Source organism: Nicotiana tomentosiformis, chromosome 8 (genome assembly GCF_000390325.3).
Source record: "Nicotiana tomentosiformis chromosome 8, ASM39032v3, whole genome shotgun sequence".
Lineage (NCBI taxonomy): Eukaryota > Viridiplantae > Streptophyta > Magnoliopsida > Solanales > Solanaceae > Nicotiana > Nicotiana tomentosiformis.
In genome coordinates this window covers 84,071,700-84,090,686 of record NC_090819.1, presented here as the reverse complement: position 1 = coordinate 84,090,686, position 18,987 = coordinate 84,071,700, and the positions used below count along the sequence as shown (strand labels likewise).

At 41.8% G+C, this 18,987-nt stretch overlaps 1 protein-coding gene across 1 annotated transcript in view; it reads right to left on the bottom strand.

Annotated features, from left to right (window-relative positions):
• The window catches only part of LOC104093489 (uncharacterized), a 102,587-nt gene that overhangs the window by 25,492 nt on the left and 58,108 nt on the right, over positions 1 to 18,987 (bottom strand). Inside the window, exons 23-27 of the mRNA XM_070182474.1 lie at positions 18,002 to 18,163; positions 17,591 to 17,920; positions 17,426 to 17,508; positions 17,219 to 17,323; positions 9,730 to 9,958 (exon numbers count right to left, since the gene is read on the bottom strand). Coding sequence (XP_070038575.1) covers positions 9,730 to 9,958; positions 17,219 to 17,323; positions 17,426 to 17,508; positions 17,591 to 17,920; positions 18,002 to 18,163 — 909 coding nt within the window. The remainder of the gene's footprint in view (positions 1 to 9,729; positions 9,959 to 17,218; positions 17,324 to 17,425; positions 17,509 to 17,590; positions 17,921 to 18,001; positions 18,164 to 18,987) is intronic.

The following is an 18,987-nucleotide window of genomic DNA, read 5'->3' as shown; positions in this document are numbered from 1 at the left end:
AAAGTCGCCACGACCCTCCACACGCCGGCAACAACTTTTCCGGCGAGGGTTCCGGCCACTTTCCGGCAATTTTTTCGCGAAGCTTCTTCAGGACAATGTGTTCTCCTCAAAATTCCGAGTCTACCCATCTAATTCAAATCAAATTCCGGCCACTTTTATATTTTTCCGACGTGAACAGTGACCTTTCTGGCCATTTTTTGAAAATATTTCTTCAGGACAGCTTGCTCGCAAAGGAATTCCGAATCTATCCATCCTGGTTACAACAAATTCCGACAACTATGGAATTTTCCGGCGAGCTAAAGTGTTTCCGGCGTGAACAGTGATAGTCGGATGGTTTCTTTAGCAGAGTATATTGAATGCCTTCAGTATAAAGCATGTAAGCAGACATCTTCTGAGATAGCTTCTGTTGTTCAAACAGGTAATAGCGTGACTTGTTTCTCCCATCCTTTGAGTTTTGGGTCATTGATTCAGGAGCATTAGATCATATTTCTGGTAACAAATCTCTTTTCAATACTATTTCGTATTCTCAATCTCTTCCAAAAGTCACAATGGCCAATGGGTCTCAAACCACGGCAACTGCAATAGGTCAAGCAAGCCCACTTCCTTTCTTACCTTTAGATTCAGTCCTTTATGTTCCCAATAGTCCTTTTAATCTCATAGTTGTTAGTCGCTTAGCCAAATCACTTAAATGCGCTGTTTTATTTCTTGATGACCATGTTTTTATACAGGAATACAGTACGGGGCGGATCATTGGTACCGGGAGTGAATCAAACGAACTTTATTACCTTATCATTGCTAAATCACATGGACTCACATCTTGTCTTCCTTCTACAACTTGTCTTGTTACTGATTCACCAGATTTATTACATAAACGGTTGGGACATCCCAGTTTGTCAAAACTTCAGAAAATGGTATCTGGTTTATTTCACTTGTTAGCTCTAGAGTGTGAGTAATGTCAGCTCGGTAAGCATACCCGCTCCCATTTCCCTCGACGTCTTAATAATCGAGCAGAGTCACATTTTACTTTAGTCCATTCAGATATTTGGGGTCCCGAGAGTATTTGTCTTCCCCATTTCAGCAGTTTATGAAATCTCATGGGATTATTCATCAAACATCTTGTCCTTACACATCTCAGCAAAATGGGGTAGCTGAAAGAAAGAATAGACATCTTATTGAAACTGTTTGTACCCTACTCATACAATCTCATGCTCCATTGCGTTTTTTAGGGGATGCAGTTCTTACATCTTGCTATCTTATTAATCGTATGCCATCTTCAGCTATCCAGAACCAAGTTCCATTCTCTGTCATGTTTCCCCACTTACCTTTGTTCTCTCTTCCACCCCGTATCTTTGGAAGCACTTGTTTTGTCCATAACCTTACTCCAGGAACAGATAAGTTAGCTCCTCGTGCTCTTAAGTGCGTATTTCTGGGTTTCTCGAGAACACAAAAGGGGTATCGATGCTACTCTTTTGACCTCCAGCGGTACCTTATGTCCGCTGATGTTACTTCTTTGAAATCCAGTCATACTTCACAAGTTCAGGTCATCACTTAGATATTTCTGAGGTACTACCAGTTTCATCTTTTGGAAATTCAGTCACTCCAGCTCCACCACCTACAGCTCCAATTGTAGCTCCACCACCTATAGCTCCAGTTCCACCACCTATAGCTCCAGTTCCTCCACATAATCTAGTTCAACCTTCTGCATATCCACCATTCTTGACTTATCATCGTCGTCCACATCCAGCATCAGGCCCAGGTGATTCACGCCCCGCATCAGATTCTGCACCTATTGCGGACTTGTCTCCTCTTAGTCAACCAATTGCACTCCGCAAAGGTATACGATCCACACTTAATCCTAATCCCCACTATGTCGGTTTAAGTTATCATCGTCTGTCGTCACCACATTATGCTTTTATATCTTCTTTGTCCACTGTTTCTATCCCCAAGTCTATATGTGAGGCACTATCTCATCCAGGATGGCGACATGCTATGATTGACAAGATGTCTGCTTTACATGCGAGTGACACTTGGGAGCTTGTTCCTCTTCCTGCAGGTAAGTCTACTGTTGGTTGTCGTTGGGTTTATGCAGTCAAAGTCGGCCCGGATGGCCAGGTTGATCGGCTTAAGGCTCGTCTTGTTGCAAAAGGATATACTCAGATTTTTGGGCTTGATTATAGTGATACTTTCTCTCCCGTGGCTAAAGTAGCATTTGTTCGTCTCTTTTTGTCCATGGTTGTTGTACGTCATTGGCCTCTTTATCAGTTAGACATTAAGAATGCTTTTCTCCACGGTGATCTTGAGGAAGAAGTTTATATGGAGCAACCACCTGGTTTTGTTGCTCAGGGGGAGTTTAATGGTTGTGTGTGTAGATTGCGCAAGTCACTATATGGTTTGAAACAGTCCCCTCGTGCTTGGTTTGGTAAGTTCAGCACAATTATTCAGGAGTTCGGCATGACTCGTAGTGAGGCTGATCACTCTGTGTTTTATCGGCATTCTGCTCCTAATCTGTGCATTTATCTAGTGGTTTATGTTGATGATATTGTTATTACTGGTAATGATCAGGATGGTATTACTAATCTGAAGGAACATCTCTTTCAGCACTTCCAGACTAAGGATCTGGGCAGATTGAAGTATTTTCTACGTATTGAGGTCGCTCAGTCTAGCTCAGGTATTGTTATTTCACAACGGAAGTATGCCTTAAACATTCTTGAGGAGACTGGAATGATGGGTTGCAGACCTATTGACTGTCCTATGGATCCGAATGCTAAGCTTCTGCCTAGACATGGGGAGCCTCTTAGAGACCCTATGAGATATAGGAGGTTGGTTGGCAAATTGAATTACCTCACAGTGACTAGACCTGACATTTCTTTTCCGGTGAGTGTTGTAAGTCAGTTTTATGGATTCTCCATGTGATAGTCACTGGGATGTAGTTGTTCACATTCTTCGGTATATAAAGTCAGCTCCAGGCAAAGGATTACTATTCGAGGATCGAGGCCACAAGCAGATTGTTGGGTACACAGATGCTGATTGGGCAGGATCACCTTTTGATAGACGTTCTACGTCTGGATATTTTGTTCTAGTAGGAGGTAATTTGGTCTCGTGGAAGAGCAAGAAACAGAGTGTAGTTGCTCGATCTATGCAAAAAAGCACACCTTCGTGGGCGCCCTAGGAATCCAGATCGAGGAGTATGGAAAATTGGTCTCCTCTCTCACCAACATACTCTAGTAAAAGGATTTTACGGTGAACAAACCATCGCCACGCAAGCCCCATCTCCAAGAGTCACAGGATGGCTGGAGCATGTCTTGCCCGTATAGCAGTGCCAACAAGACTTGAAGCTCCGCAATCTCCCAATCTTATATGTTCCTCCTGAATGAGAGGTCCCATACTACCCCCTTCATGCTCCTTGCGAATCTGTTGGACCATCAGTTCCTTCTGGTTTGAAACTCTGAAGACGTGGGGGAAGGAGACCCTCAGAGTATCCTCTCCACACCACCTATGATTCCAAAAGCTGATTCTCCTTCCATTTCCCACCCTGTAAGTGATGTTGCCACTGAATGCTTCCTAATTCTTCATGATACTCCTCCACATGCCACACCCGAAAGGTGTTGTGATCGCCTTGGTCCTCCAACCCCCTCCCGTTGAATCGTACTTTTCTACTATGACCTCCTTCCATAGAGCATGCTCTTCTACCCCGAATCTCCACAGCCACTTTCCCATTAAAGCTCTGTTAAATAACCTAAGATCTTTCACTCCAAGTCCACCCCACTTCTTTGGGGAAGTGATTGTCTGCCAATTCACTAGATAAAACTTTCTAGTTCCATCCGCCGCATCCCACAGAAAGTTCCTTTGAAGTCGCTCCAGTTTTTCTGTGATGTTCACCGGTGCTTGCAACAGGGATAAGTAATAGGTGGACATACTCGATAAAGTGCTTTTGATAAGCACTTCCTTGCCTCCTTTTGACAAATACCGTTTCTGCCACCCTGCTAATCTTTTTTCAACCCGCTCGATCACTTGATTCCAAACTGTAGTATCCTTATATGAAAAGCCCAAAGGGAGGCCCAGGTAAGTAGTGGGAAGGGAGCCCACCTCGCATCTGAGAACACCAGACAAGGCATCAATATTAGTAACCTCACCTACCGGAAAAATCTCACACTTGCCGATGTTGATTTTGAATCCTGATACTAACTGAAACCACTGCAGGACCTGCTTCAGGTAGGACAACTGATCCATATCGGCATCACAGAAAACCAGTGTGTCATCCGCAAAAAGCAAATGTGAGACTCTTCGGGCACTGAGCACCCCAATCGGAGCTGAGAATCCTCTCATGAAACCTCTGCCCGCCGCACGAGGCATGACCCAGCTTAAACCAAAGATGGCAAAGAACATACACCAGATATCTGCTGCAATTGGGCAGTGAAGAAGAGATGCCGGTTGGATTCTAGCTGCTGCAAACACATATAACATTTGTTGGCCAATTGAAAACTTTTTCTGCTAAGATTGTCCTGGGTTAGGCATGCTTCATTTAGGGCTATCCAACTGAAACAGGAGATTTCTGTAGGTAGCTTGGTCTTCCAGATGTATTTCCAAGGCCATCTATCAATGATTTCATTGGTGGAGCAAAAGTGAGTGTAGCTTGCTTTAACGGTGTAAAGGACATCCTTGGAACTCCCCCATCCAGAGGATTCTTAACCTTGTGGTGGTGTTGGTTTTCGCACAACACTAACAGAAAAGGAACTGATGTCGGACAACCACCGGAATTCGCACAATGACTTGGGTTTTTTTCTTCCTGGAGTTGCTGGTATTTTTGCACATCGATGAATCTCTCGCGTATGCTTTGAAACCATGTGAGAAAGCACGAGAAAAATATTATTTATAAATATTAAGTGTTTTACAATACCCCTATTTATAACTATACACAATACATATTCTACTCTTATTCCATATGGGACTAGGGTTATTTACATAACTATCTAACAAGAAGCACCAGACCAATGTCAGAATTCTCAGAGTATATTGATGATATGGAGTTGATTGTACCACAATGGAAAGGGGCAACTACACATGGTTTGGGGGAATATAGGATTGACAGGTTCCTGGTGACAAAGGATTGGGATGATATGTTCAGAACTATAGAAATCCTACCAGAGTTGTTTCAGATCACTCTCCACTAGTTTTAAATTGTGGTAACTGGGAGACAACCAAATCTTATTTCAAGTTTGAAAATTGGTGGCGGGAGACTGAAGGCTTCAGTGATAGAGTAAAGATTTGGTGGACCTCTTTTGATATTACAGGCAGACCAGACTATATTGTAGCAGGAAAGCTGAAAGCGCTCAAAAGCAAATTGAGAGAGTGGAGCCTGAATACTTATGGCAATCTAGAGAGGGAGAGGGAGAGGGAGAAAAATGCTATCTTAAATCTCACTATCTTTCTCTGGGAGGCAGGGTGATTTAATAAACTCTTTTGGATGTACTCCCTACCTATATGATGTCCTTTTTTCCCCTACCCGTTAGTGTGGAAAAGAGGTTAGACGCATTGAGAAGGAATTTTCTATGGCAAGGCAATAAAGAGAATAGAGACATTCATTTGATTAAATGGAAATACTTGACCATCAGCAAAAGAGGAGGGGGGCTGGGAATCAGAAACTTGGAAAAACAAAACAAATGTCTGTTAATGAAATGGTCATGGAGATTCACAAGAGAAAGAACAAGCTTTATGGAGCACTGTGATAAAAACAAAGTAAGGTAAAGAAGGGTTCTGCTGACTAGAGAAGTGACAACTCCTTATGGTATTAGTCTGTGGAAATCTATTAGGAATTTGTGGCTACATCTCAAAGGCATAGTGAAGTTTAATATGAAAGATGGTAGGAAAATTTTGTTCTGGAAGGATAATTGATTGGGAAATGACAGTCTAATGGTGATGTTCCCTGATCTATATGCTTTGAGTCTACAACAGGAGACCACTCTAAGGGAGGTTTGGTCCACACACGAATGAAATCCAACTTTCAGAAGATTACTACAAGATTGGGAAATACCAAGGATAACCGAGTTTTTTGGTACTTTGGAACTCAATGGGCTGCATGAGGGAGAAGATGCACTTAGATGGCAAAGCCTTTGTAGTGGAAACTATACGATTAGCTCAGCTTACAAAGATCTGAACCAGGTAAGATCTCAGCTCACATTTTGGCCTTGGAAACATATCCAGAAAGTCAAGGTGCCATATAAGATGGCCTGTTTCACTTGGTTAGTAGCAAGAGAAGCTATTTTGACTCAGGATAATCTCATACGGAGGGGATTCCAACTCTGTTCAAAATACTACTTGTGTGGACAGGAAGCAAAGATAATCAACAATTTGTTTTTACATTGTAGAATTACTATCTAGCTATGGGACTTATTCATTAGTCTCAGAGGAATCAGATGGGTAATGCCTGGAAGAACTTTTAATGTGTTGACATACTGGAACAAAGGTAGAACCTGTACCATGAACAAAGACAGATGGAAAATTGTCCCAGCAAGCATTTGTGAACAATATGGAAGGAGAGGAATTCAAGATGTTTTGAAGATACAAGCAGCTCTTTACAGAAAATCAAGAAGAATTGTATACTTCTTTTCAGTTTTTGGCGTAAATCTGAATACATAGAGGATCCTGAGGCAATTCTAGATGTGTTAGATTCCTTGTAAGAAGAACAGGGACATTTGGTTTTTGTTTTTTTTTCCATCATTCTTTTCTGGTGAACTAATGTAACCTTTTCATTTTGACTTCTTGTGCTGATGATCATATTTACACATGTTACCATTCTCAAAGAAAAAAAAAGGAATGAAGGATGTTCTTCCTTCCTTACTGGCTGACACTCAAGCTGGATTTGTTCAAGGAAGGTCATTGGTGCACAATAATCTGATTTGTCAATGACCTAATGAGGCATTACAATAGGAAAACATCTCCTAGATGCATGATGAACATTGTTTTGAGGATGGCTTATGATATGGTTAGTTGGGAGTTCATTGAAGAAAGGCAATAGGCAAAATACATAAGTAACCACCTGAACTATACACCAAATTCCCGTTACACACTTTCTGAGGACGAATATCATATTACACACGCAACCTTTCAAAATTGACTAGTACACACTACTTTTGCCAGATGGCACGCGTGTGTTTAACAAAAAGAACTGAGTGCGTCAAACCTATGAATTATCAATCCAAATCCTTATATAATCACACGTGTCTAAATCTTATTTTTCTCCTTATTTTTCTTAAATTATTAGTTAAAAGAAAAGAAAAAGGTGCCCAGGCCCTTCTTCCCCATTTGGAGCCCCTGTCGTCCTGGGAATCCAGCGACAACCACAACTTCCTTTTATCTCCCACGCCTCCTATCTCCTCCCCCTTTCATCTCCTGTAAGTAGATCTTGGCCATAACTCGTAACACCGGCGACGACCTCAAGCAACGCCGAGACCTCTGTTGCCAGGTTGTTACTTTCAACAGTTCATGGCCGACGAGGTCAGATCTTCTCCGGTTGGGTAAAGCTCTCAGATCTTTCCGGCAAGTTGGTGGTTCTTCGTTCAGATCTTGTCTCGTTTGGTTAAAAAATGCAAACGACGGCGACCTCCATTTTCCAGCCACTGTTACAGTAGCAACACCCATCGGTAAAAATGTTGTTTCCATAGCAAACATAAAAAACAAAACCTAGAAACCAAAATATGGTGATAAAGTTTTAGAGTAAGGAGAAATAGTGGTAAAAAAGAACAAAGATGATAAAGAAAGTGGGTCTTCAAAGAAAGAGAAGAATTGAAGTATGGTGGTGCCTCTGGTTTTCTTCTGAAAGAGAAAGAGACGAGGAAAGAGAAACTGGTCAAGAGAAATTTAAGTATTTTTTTTTAATTATTAACACGTGTCACGATGTTATTGGTGCGTGACAATACACATATTCTGAAAAATTGGTCAAGAAAAAAGTAGTGTGTATTAGACACAATTTTGAAAGGTTGCGTGTGTAATATGATATTTGTCCTCACAAAATGTGTAACAGGAATTTGGTGAATAGTTCAGGTGGCTACTTATGTATTTTGCCTTGAAGAAATGCTGACAGATTTTGGGTTCCCTAAGAAGTTTATCTAGTTAGTTATGATATGTATTACCTCCACAAAGTTTTCAATGAAGGTGAATGGAGAGAAACATGGCTACTTTGAAGTGAGGACGGGGGCCAATTTCCCCTTTTTTATTTGTCCGTGTCATGGAATATTTCTCCTGAGTTATGAGCAAGAAGTGCCAACTCCCTGACTTTAGATTTCATCCTATGCGTAAAGGGTTGAAACTGACTCATCTTATATTTGCAGATGACAGAGAGTCAAAGTTCTTAATTTTGACCATGAATTTGGACATAAAATCTCTAAATTTTTTGAAATAAAATTTAAATATTTGAAAACTACGTAAAAAGTACTGTAAGTCACAATAATTAACAATTCAAAATATCTAAAAGGCATATGAAAAAATAGTGGTCAAAGAAAACTTCAGTTGACTTTCGAAATCCAAATGGTGCCACATAAATTGGGAGTATTCCGTTGTCTGCATTGACCTGCTATCAATTTAGATCCCCTTTAACATCTTTCCTGAAAACTAATTTTGACCCTCCAATAACTAAAGTTAATATAAACTATATTAACTTTATATCATTTCAGAATTAATGTGAATTATTTTCAAAACAAACTTCTTTAGTTTCCTTCATTTCTAACTATTATTTCAAAAGCTCCTTTACCAAACTCAATATAATAATATTTTTGACGCTATTCACTCTCAAACTCCCCGAAAGTCAACCCAGGACAACTAAAAAAAGCCAGGAAGAAATACAAAAATGTGGAAAATTATATTTAAAAAACTTATGTCTTTGGCTTCTTTAATGGGTTTTGACTTTGATAGTGGAAGTCTCCAAATAAGCACTCAGTAGTTTAGAGTGGAAGGAGCTCTAAGTTGGAGTTCGATAGTCAAACAAACTGTGCCCCGTGTTTCCTAAAAGACAATCATCAATGGAAGCTTAAATATCATTAAAAGGGGCAATAATTTATACGTCCGAAAAATAGAATATAAGTTATTTTCTGGAAGCATCAAACATTGGTAAAACTTCATTGCCTTTTACAATCTTAAGTTTTATGTGCACAAGGATTATAATTCTTCTTTATTTCTTGGAAAACAAAACAAAAGGGGAAAACAGAAAAAGAGATGTAATTTTTTTTTATAAGGTCTGACATGAACTTATTTTATGGAAATGATTTCTTTCTAAAAATTCTTTTTCCAATCGCATTAATCAGTATCAAGAGATTTAAAGCATCCTAGTTGAAAGCTTATACTCACTTGTCATTTGTAATTTACAAACTCCAAGCTTCTTAATTAAAAGATAAAGAAGCCTGGTGTGAAACAAAACTAAGATATAGAAAAAAGATAAAGAACCCAGCCTTCATACCTGACACACGAAGAGACACAATGCATTCTTTGACTAATAACTATATGTAGTGCACATTCATGCAAGATAATGAAGGGAAAACTATAGTTCAGACTGATGCAAAGCTCATTCAATTGTTCCAATGGGAATAACCAAAGATCAATTTGCTATAACTACTACTCTGATATAACACTGATACAGATGCTTCAAGCATGCTTATCGAGATAACAATTGGGTAGAGGATCTTGGGAAAAAATAGAGTAATCCCAAAGTGTACCTGTTCTAGGTAAAAAGAGACTTACTTCTTGAAAATAATTGATGCACTCAAGATATCTAACACTGTCCAAGTTGCTCTTGGGTCCATCTTCGAAGTGTGTATTGTTGGAAGAACTGTCATTTAAGGCTTCTTGAGATCTCCTGGATCTCTCTGACCGAGGAAAAGTGGATGGCATGTATAAGACATTGAGATAGGAATCAGCAGAGAGAGAATCATCTAAAATGGCTGGTGCACTTCGAGCCAAATGCTCATACCTTGCATTGTTGTCAGAAAAACCAAGATGAGAATTTAACCTTAATTGAGAAGCTAATCATCCCAATAGAGAAATGAGCCGGATGAAGCATTTTTTGTTTATCTCAGTCAGAGTACAGTAAGAGTGACCAAAGAAAAGACCTTTACATTATTGACTAAGTTACGGTAGAAAGAATAGCGTTGCTCAAAAGAGAGATGATGGAAGTTGCAATGAGAAAACAAAATACATAACAACAGCCAAGATGGCCAAAAGCAACTCCAAACCACTTAAAATTCATTCTTCCAATCACATGGTCTACAAAATCTACTGTACCCTATGCCAGAAACCAGTTTGTAGACTGTCAAAACAGGAAGAAAACCAGATACTATTCAAACACAAAATGACTAACAATCAACATCAATACGGCACCAGCAGCTGGAGAACAGAAGATTAAAATTCGGTATAATGTAACAGACTAGAAGTAATTGCACTAAAATTGCAAAGTTTAACAGCCAAACCATTCAGAAGTTTGATATTCTAGGTGGAATTCTATGATCGCCAAGTAAAATAAAAACATGGACTACCACCTTACCTCTCCCCCAGCAGAAAAAGAAAAGAAAAGACAAAAGAAAAGGGTTTATAAATATATAAAAAAAGTAAACGGTTGCTCCATGGTGGCAGCAACTGATTTTTCTCCTAAATGCACAGCCCAAATAACAGAAGACATACTATAAAAAAACCTAGAATATCGTCGAAGAGAAAATCTACGTTTAAACCAAATTTGATGTTGGATTTAAATACTATCTCTCATAAGATGTGGCTTTATAACATCCATAATTGCTTCACGACCAAATAATTCAAGCATGCACAACAAGAAAGGTCCTTTCCTTCTACAATTTTTTCAATCATGCTCTCAAATTAGCCCACCCAAAGACTCTTCTCTCTCTTCTTCTTCCTAAGACTCCACCACCCCCATCAAAGAGCCAAGCTTCCCGCGTCCAAACCCCAGTGAAGTTCTCCGGCAACCCGAGCCCTCACGCGCCCTCACGTGCGGCCAACTCGCCTGCTTTTCCAGCGAGAACTCAGCCACGCGCCGGCGCGTGTGGCTTTTTCCGGCGACTTTTTCAAACTTTTTTCTTCAGACAACCTCTTCTCAAGGCTTTACCAAGCCTTCCCGTTACACTTTCACCAAAATCCGACGACTTTTTCTTTTTCCAGCCATTAAACCCCAGATTCCGGCGACTGTTTCCTTTGTTCAGTATCAGAAAACTTTCTTCCCTTCCTATATACTGTTTTCACCCACTGTGACTACTGATATTCTAACCATTGAGGCTTCTTCCGGCCAGATCTCACTTCTTCTTTTTTGGGACAGCCGCATTTAGAATATGATGGATTCTACAGAGAGAAGCTTTCTCTTCTCTAGAATCTAAAAAACTGAAAATCATGTCTTTTATCAAAGCTGCCTCTTGGCCAGACAGATGGGTGGAGCATGATGGGTGTCTCGACCCTCGTTTCACCGGCGAATCATTGATGGTCAACATGGTGGGTCTCCCGGTGCATCTTTGGTGTCTTGACCTATTCAAGAAGATCGGGAAAATCTGTGGGGGTTTTATTGATGTCACTTGCAGCTTACACGATCTCTCGCGAGTGAGGAAAGGGGGCAGAATCCCTATCTCCATTGTGGTGGAAGATGGCTACTTGAGTTATAGGGTTTGGCTGAGCCCTGAATTTCGCCCTATCTTTATGCCTATGATAGTGGCGGAAGAAAAGGGAAGGTCAAATAGAGAGGGGGGATCAGTCTCTGAGGGGAGGGGAGGGCTCACCGGATCATTGGACTAAGCCGGAATCAGACGTTAGATCGAGAAAGTACGGGAGGTTTGAATTTGGGAGAAGAAGACAAAATTTTAACAAGAGGAAAAGACGTGAATGGGTTAGTGATGCGGGCTGGAAAGGCAGAATGGGCCGGTCCTCTTTTAACTATCATAGGGTCGGTCAAGATTTCAGCAAGTATAGGCCTGGGCCTCCACACATGGGCCCAACAACTTTTCCCAATTCTATTAGAATTGATCCAAAGGGGCCCAGATTATATCAAGTTGCGTCTGATAAGGCTCCTAAGCATATGGGAGCAGTCGCTCCTTCTTCTTCTGCCAATGGTGCCTCACACAGTGGTATTTCTTCACCAAGCACTAGTGACCTGCGCCCCTCTTCGGCCACTGCTCCAGGAGCAGCAGCTTTGGTGTTATTCCACGGCCCCCCGCCTCTGATAGACCCAGCTCCATCGCCCCCTCATCTCCACTTGTGCTTAGTTGTGCTGAGGTTACAATACAAGCTCATTCCTCTTCTGGGGAGATTGTTGCGCTTGCAACAATTGATGTCAGTGGCGGGCCAGTAATACAAGTTAATATGACGCCAAGTGCTCCATCACGATACCCTGCCAGAGAGGCATGAATTTCAGAGGTTGGTGCCTCTCAAGGAAACGATGAGATCCACCCGGCATCTAAAGTTCCTATTGCTAGCAATGCTATGGTCTTGCATTCCTCCGGTAGGGGCAAGGAAAAGGTACTTACAGAAGACGCATGTCCAATTTCGTTATGGATTGGAGAAGGGGATATGTCATTCTGGATGGAACATAAACTATTAAACTTTGGGAAGTTCTTAGGTGTTTCTTTTGAATGGAAGGAAGATAGGGTGCTAGAACTGTTAAGGGAGATTGAGCAACAGTCTTTTTACGAAAGTGCAGGGAGGGAGTTAGGTAAAGGTGTTAAGCAAAATAACTTAAGGGATATAGTGGTGTATCAGAGAAGGTGTGTGACAGGGAGAAAGGGACCTCGGCTGGGGGGTGGGGAAATGAGGGTTATTGTTACTTATGGAAGTTAAGATTCTTTTATGGAATCTGAGGGGGATGAATGACCCAAACAAAAGGGTCATCATCAAAGTGGGAGTTAGGGACTGGGGTGCCAACCTAGTTTGTTTTCAGGAGACCAAAATGAAAATTTTGTCGGATGCGATCGTGAGAAGTGTCTGGAGAGGTAGCTGGGTGAAATATGACTGGGTCCCAGCAGCGGGAAGTGTCGGGGGCATTCTAAATGATAGAAGCTTAGAGGTAAAGGAGATTAGGAATGGAGTTTTTTCTTTATCAGCTCTCGTCAAAGATAGAGTGAGGGGTGGAGTGGGGATTTGGGGGAGTGTACGGACCGGTAGGGGAAGGGTCCAAGGTGTCTTTTGGGGAGGAACTGGCTAATATTATGAGGGAATGGGACATTCCATGGGTTCTATGGGGAGATATTAGCACTATTAGATTCACGGATGAGAGATTAGGGTGTAATCTGATTTCAAGGGCCATGGAGGAGTTTTCTGACTTCATCAATAATCACTTTCTCATTGATCTTCCTCTGTTAGGGGAAAGGTTTACTTGAGCCAGGGAGGAGGATTTAAACTCAAGGTCTAGACTTGATAGATTTCTGATATCGCCCTCTTGGGATGAGCTGGTGCCGAATGTGCTGCAGATTCCTTTACCTAGGCTGACTTCGAATCATTTGCCTATCTTGCTAAATGGATGCAGGGGGAGGGAGTGCGTGCTCCCTTCCGATTCGAGAACATGTAGTTGAAAGTGCCAGGATTTGGTGACAAAGTGAAAGAATGGTGGACAAGCTACGGGGTAGCAGGGTCACCTTCATTTCGTCTGTCGAAGAAACTCAAATTGCTCAAGGGAGATATTATTAGGTGGAATAAGGAGGTCTTTGGGAGGGTAGAGGTCAAAATGAGGGAGTTTATGCATGAATTGGGGGAATTAGAGAGAGGGGAAGAGGCGAGGGAGCTAGATGAATCTGAGAAAGCGAGATTGGGGGAGGTTAAGAGGGAACTAGTCGAGTTAGCAATAGCGCAGAGGACTAGTTGGCGGCAAAAATCAAGGGCACTTTGGTTAAAGGAGGGGGATTCGAATACCAAGTTTTTTCACAGGGTTACAATTGCAAATCGAAGGAGAAACTTCATAGAGTCCTTAGTTGTGGATGAGGTGATGATTGAAGGAGAGGAGGTAAAGGGGGCGATAGTGGGGTTTTACGAGAACTTATACAAAGAGGAAGTTAGTTGGAGGCCTACTTTGGGGGGAATAGAGTTCAACCACATAGGGGAGGGAGACAGTGAGTGGCTAGTAAGAGCTTTCGAAGGTGCACGATATTGTGTCGAGTTGTGCTGGTGATAAGGCCCCCGGGCCTAATGGTTTCTCCTTGGCTTTCTTCCGGCTCTGTTGGGACACCATTAAGGGGGAGTTGATGGAAGCCATTGAATACTTCCACGTGAATGGTGCTTTCGAGAGAAGTATCAATGTTTCTTTTATTACTATTGTGCCTAAGAAAGAAGGCGCATCTTGTATAAGAAACTATAGGCCTATCAGTCTCGTGGGGAGCATTTACAAGATTATTTCTAAAGTGCTCTCCAACAGACTCAAGAAGGTTCTTGACGTGTCTGTTTCGTCCTCCCAGAATGCGTTTGTGGAAGGTAGGCAGATCCTGGATGCTGCTCTGGTGGCAAATGAACTTGTAGACTCCAGAAGGAAAAATAGAGAACCCGGCTTACTGTGCAAGTTGGACCTTGAGAAGGCTTTCGACCATGTCAATTGGGAGTTCCTGCACTTCATTATAAAGCGGATGGGGTTTAAGGAAAGATGGAGGGGATGGATCAAGTTCTGCATTTCCTCAATCAGATTCTCTGTCCTGGTTAATGGTAGCGTGTGTGGTTTCTTTGGCAGCTACAGGGGTCTCAGGCAAGGTGACCCCTTATCCCCATGCTATTCATTTTATTGATGGATGCTCTGAGTAAAATGATGGATCGTACGGCGGGTGTAGGCTTCTTGAGAGGATTCTCAGCTCCGATCGGGGTGCTCAGTGCCCGAAGAGTCTCTCATTTGCTTTTTGCGGATGGCACCTTAGTTTTCTGTGTGGATCAGTTGACCTGCCTGAAGCAGGTATTGCAGTGGTTTCAGATAGTATCAGGACTCAAAATCAACCTCGGCAAGTGTGAGATTTTCCCGGTGGGTGAGGTTGCTAACATTGATGCTTTGTCTCACGTTCTCGGATGCAAGTTGGGCTCTCTTCCCACTACTTAACTGGGTCTACCATTGGGCGCTTTGCATAAGGATACTACGGTTTGGAATCCAGTCATAGAAAGGGTTGAAAAAAGATTAGCAGGCTGGCAGACACGGTACTTGTCAAAAGGCGGTAAGGAAGTGCTTATCAAAAGCACTTTGTCGAGTATCCCTACCTATTATTTGTCTCTGTTGCAAGCTCCTGTGAGCATCACAGAAAAACTAGAGCGACTTCAAAGGAATTTGCTTTGGGATGCGGCGGATGGAACTAGAAAGTTTCATCTAGTGAATTGGCATACAGTCACTTCCCCAAAGAAGTGGGGTGGACTTGGAGTAAAAAATCTTAGGGTATTCAACAGAGCTTTGCGGGGAAAGTGGTTGTGGAGATTCAGGGTAGAAGAGCATGCTCTATGGAGGGAGGTCATAGCAGAAAAGTACGATTTCACGGGAGGGGGTTGGAGGACCAAGGTAATCACAGCACCGTTCAGGTATGGCATGTGGATGAGCATCATGAAGAACTGGGAAGCTTTCTATGGCAACATCACTTACAAGATGGAGATGGAAGGAGAATCAGCTTTTGGAATCACAGGTGGTGTGGAGAGGATACTCTGAGGGTCTCTTTCCCCCACGTCTTCAGAGTTTCAAACCAGAAGGAATTGATAGTCCAACAGATTCGCAAGGAGCATGAAGGGGGTAGTATGGGACCTCTCTTTTAGAAGGAACATGCAAGATTGGGAGATTTCGGAGCTCCAAAATTTGTTGGCACTGCTATATGGGCAAGACAGGCCCCATCCATCTTACGATTCTTGGAGATGGGGGTTGTGTGCGATGGTTTGTTCACCGTAAAGTCATTTTACCAGAGTATGTTGGCGAGAGAGGAGGCTACTTTTCCATACTCATCGATCTGGATTCCTAAGGCGCCCACAAAGGTGTGCTTTTTTGCATGGCTAGCAGCGAGGGGAGTGATCTTGACAGCTGAAAATCTGCGAAAGAGAGAAATTACACTTGTTAGTTGGTGCTACATGTGTAAAATCTCAGAGGAAGAAGTTGATCATCTTCTGTTGCATTGCCCAGTGTCCTGGGGCTTGTGGAGGGCAATCTTGAATCTTTTTGGTGTTCAATGGGTGATGCCAAACACTGTAAAGGAAATGCTATATAGTTGGGCCGGTTTCCGTAGAAGAAGCAAGCAAAAGGCGTGGAAGTTCGCCCCGTTAGCTCTCATGCGGATAATCTGGGGAGAGAGAAATAGGAGAGTTTTTGAGGGGATTGAGTCTCCGTTTTCACATCTTAAGAATAGTCTTTTATCTTTGATCGCTTTTTGGTGCACACATATAGCCCTACTTGTGTAGAAGATTGGGCGTCTTTTGTAGAGAATCATGTTCTGATGTAAATTCTCTACTTTTTAGTATACTTCTTGTATGCGGCAGTTTTTTCTCCCTTTTGGTTAATACAATTTACCTTATCAAAAAGATGTGGCTTTAAAAGAGTCTGATCATCCAACCAGAATCCTTAAGACCGTTGGTAGAGTTAGCTCAAGACGTTATAAATCCCTTTAGAACCATACATAATCCATGTAGGACATGTTTTTAACACCCTCCTGCATGTGTAACCTGATTCAATGGTTTACACGTGGAATGAAGACCTTTTTTTTGTAAGAAGACTACAGCGGCTCAAGGGGCTGAAAGCTGGGCCTGGAGCAGAGAGTATGCTTGACGGTTAAGGAGTGAGCTTGGACCAGAATGAAAAGACTTGACAAACTAAGGAGTGGTTCTAGAACAGAGTTAATCGCTCAATAAGCTGAACTCAGAGAGAGGCACAAAGCAGCTCGATGGATTGTGTTGAGAGAGGAGTCCAGAACGATAAGAGTGGGTATAGAGAAAAGATGTGAAATCGGCCTACCAATGTGAAAAATCTCAGCATCCAACCCCAATACTTTAAGGCAATGGGTGGAGTAGCTCGGGCATTATAAATCCCTTAGAACCCCTTGCACAATAAATCTAGGACATTCTTTAACAATGACATCTTATAAATATAGCACTAGCCCCTAAATGCTGCTACTTTAAAATAACCTAAGAAGAAGAGATTCAACAGCATGCATAAAAGAAAGAACAGGACCAGCATTTGCAGATAAGATATCTCATGTCTTCCTCATATTAAGTCACCAATATATAGAGACAAAAATATTTACTATCTTACATGGACCGAACAGATGAAACATCTACTGGTGGACCTCCTTCAATGGTGCCAATTATCTCCATTATAACAGTTGCAGTATCACCCTTGTACAATTGAAGTGCTTGCCTAGAAATTGTCAAATGGTAAGAACAGTGCAGAGACAAGAATTCAAAAATAGGTTTTGTTGGTGGTTGACAAAAAGTAGGAAATAATATTATTCCTACATACTTAAATTTCACACGAGCTTGTGCATAGCGCTCCATCCTAATCAGAGCATGACCCCATGCATTCCACACAGGAAAAACATCAATCTGAGAGTACTGCCAATTAGAATTTACTTTATGGTGCAAAGAGGACAATCATGCACATTAAAAAAATTATCTTCCATACTACCTTACACTTCTTGCAAGTGTAGACAGCCATGCTGTATCTTTCATCTAGAATTAATCTATTCCGAAGTCGCTCAGATGACTCTTTATCAGCAATATCATCCAGTGAGGCAGCTATTCCGGAACCCAAAAGACTTTGCAGCAATTCAGCACGTCCTAGCCACGTCTCAGCTTGTGCCAGTACTTCAGACAGCTCATCAGTAGACTGACTACCCACACTAGAGCTTCCAGCATCAGAAGATGCATCATCTGCATCCTTACTTCTTTCTGAACTACTTGGCAAGTCAGTGCCCCCAGAAAGCTTTCTAAGGAGGGATTTCGCGAAAAGCAGGCCCTACAAGATCAAAACTCAACATATTACTGCACTATTTCATGAATATTTTCATTTAGTCTTCATCGAGTGCAGAGTAGATACCTGAACAAAAGTTTCTGTGGCATGATATGCTCGGCCAATAGTTTCCATTGTTGCATTCTCAGGTAACTGTAGGGAGCTTAATACACTTTTCATCTGGCCAACACACAAGTCCAAAGCACCTCTGGCAGACGCACTCTCATCCGAACACATTGAAAGCAATGCCTTAAATCCAAAGTAAAAATATTAAGAATTTCAGAAAGTAAAATAAGAACAGTCAAATTAGCATGTTTTAGAGTGCAGAACATAATTAAAATAAGAGCAATTCCTGAAAGCATAGATACAGAAAAAACTCAGTCTCTTATTCGGACAATCTCAAACTCTAGGCCAGAAAGGTATCGCTCAATACCCACGAGAAAAAACAGAACGTGTGCAATTCAAGGCGTAAATTACGCTTTCATGACATAGGGCTCACATTTTGCAATAAAGAGGGGTAATGTCATGAAAATATTAACGTCCTGCACGTCAAGCCATCCCAATCCAAAATTCACATCAGCCATTTAAGATCAGCGTGAATTATGCAGCCACTCATTCTTTCTGTCCAACTATCTCCTTATAACAACAATACTTAGACAATGAGAAATTACCTGATCAAATAGTCATGTTTACCAGACACATAAAATTAGAAAGGCTCAGTATTACACATTATTGAAGAAATAATTAAATGAATAGAAGTGTGCTCTTTCTTAGAGCTTAAGCTATTAGATGAGATGATCACACACTTCTCTACAATCTTGGTAGAGACTCAAATAGCTTCCGTTACCGGCGGGCAGTATCGGTCAATGTGTACTGCCCGTCCGGCCAATATTTTCTTCTTTTATTCTTCCTTTAAGTGCCCGATGATGCTCCTATCTTCGGCAACCGGTGCCCTTATCTCTATATGACCATTCAAGCACCTCTCCTTTCTCTAGGATCGTTCAAGTACCGATCATCTCTCTGGTGACCGGCGCTACTACTTTTAACGGGGCTAACACACTCCTCTAAACGTT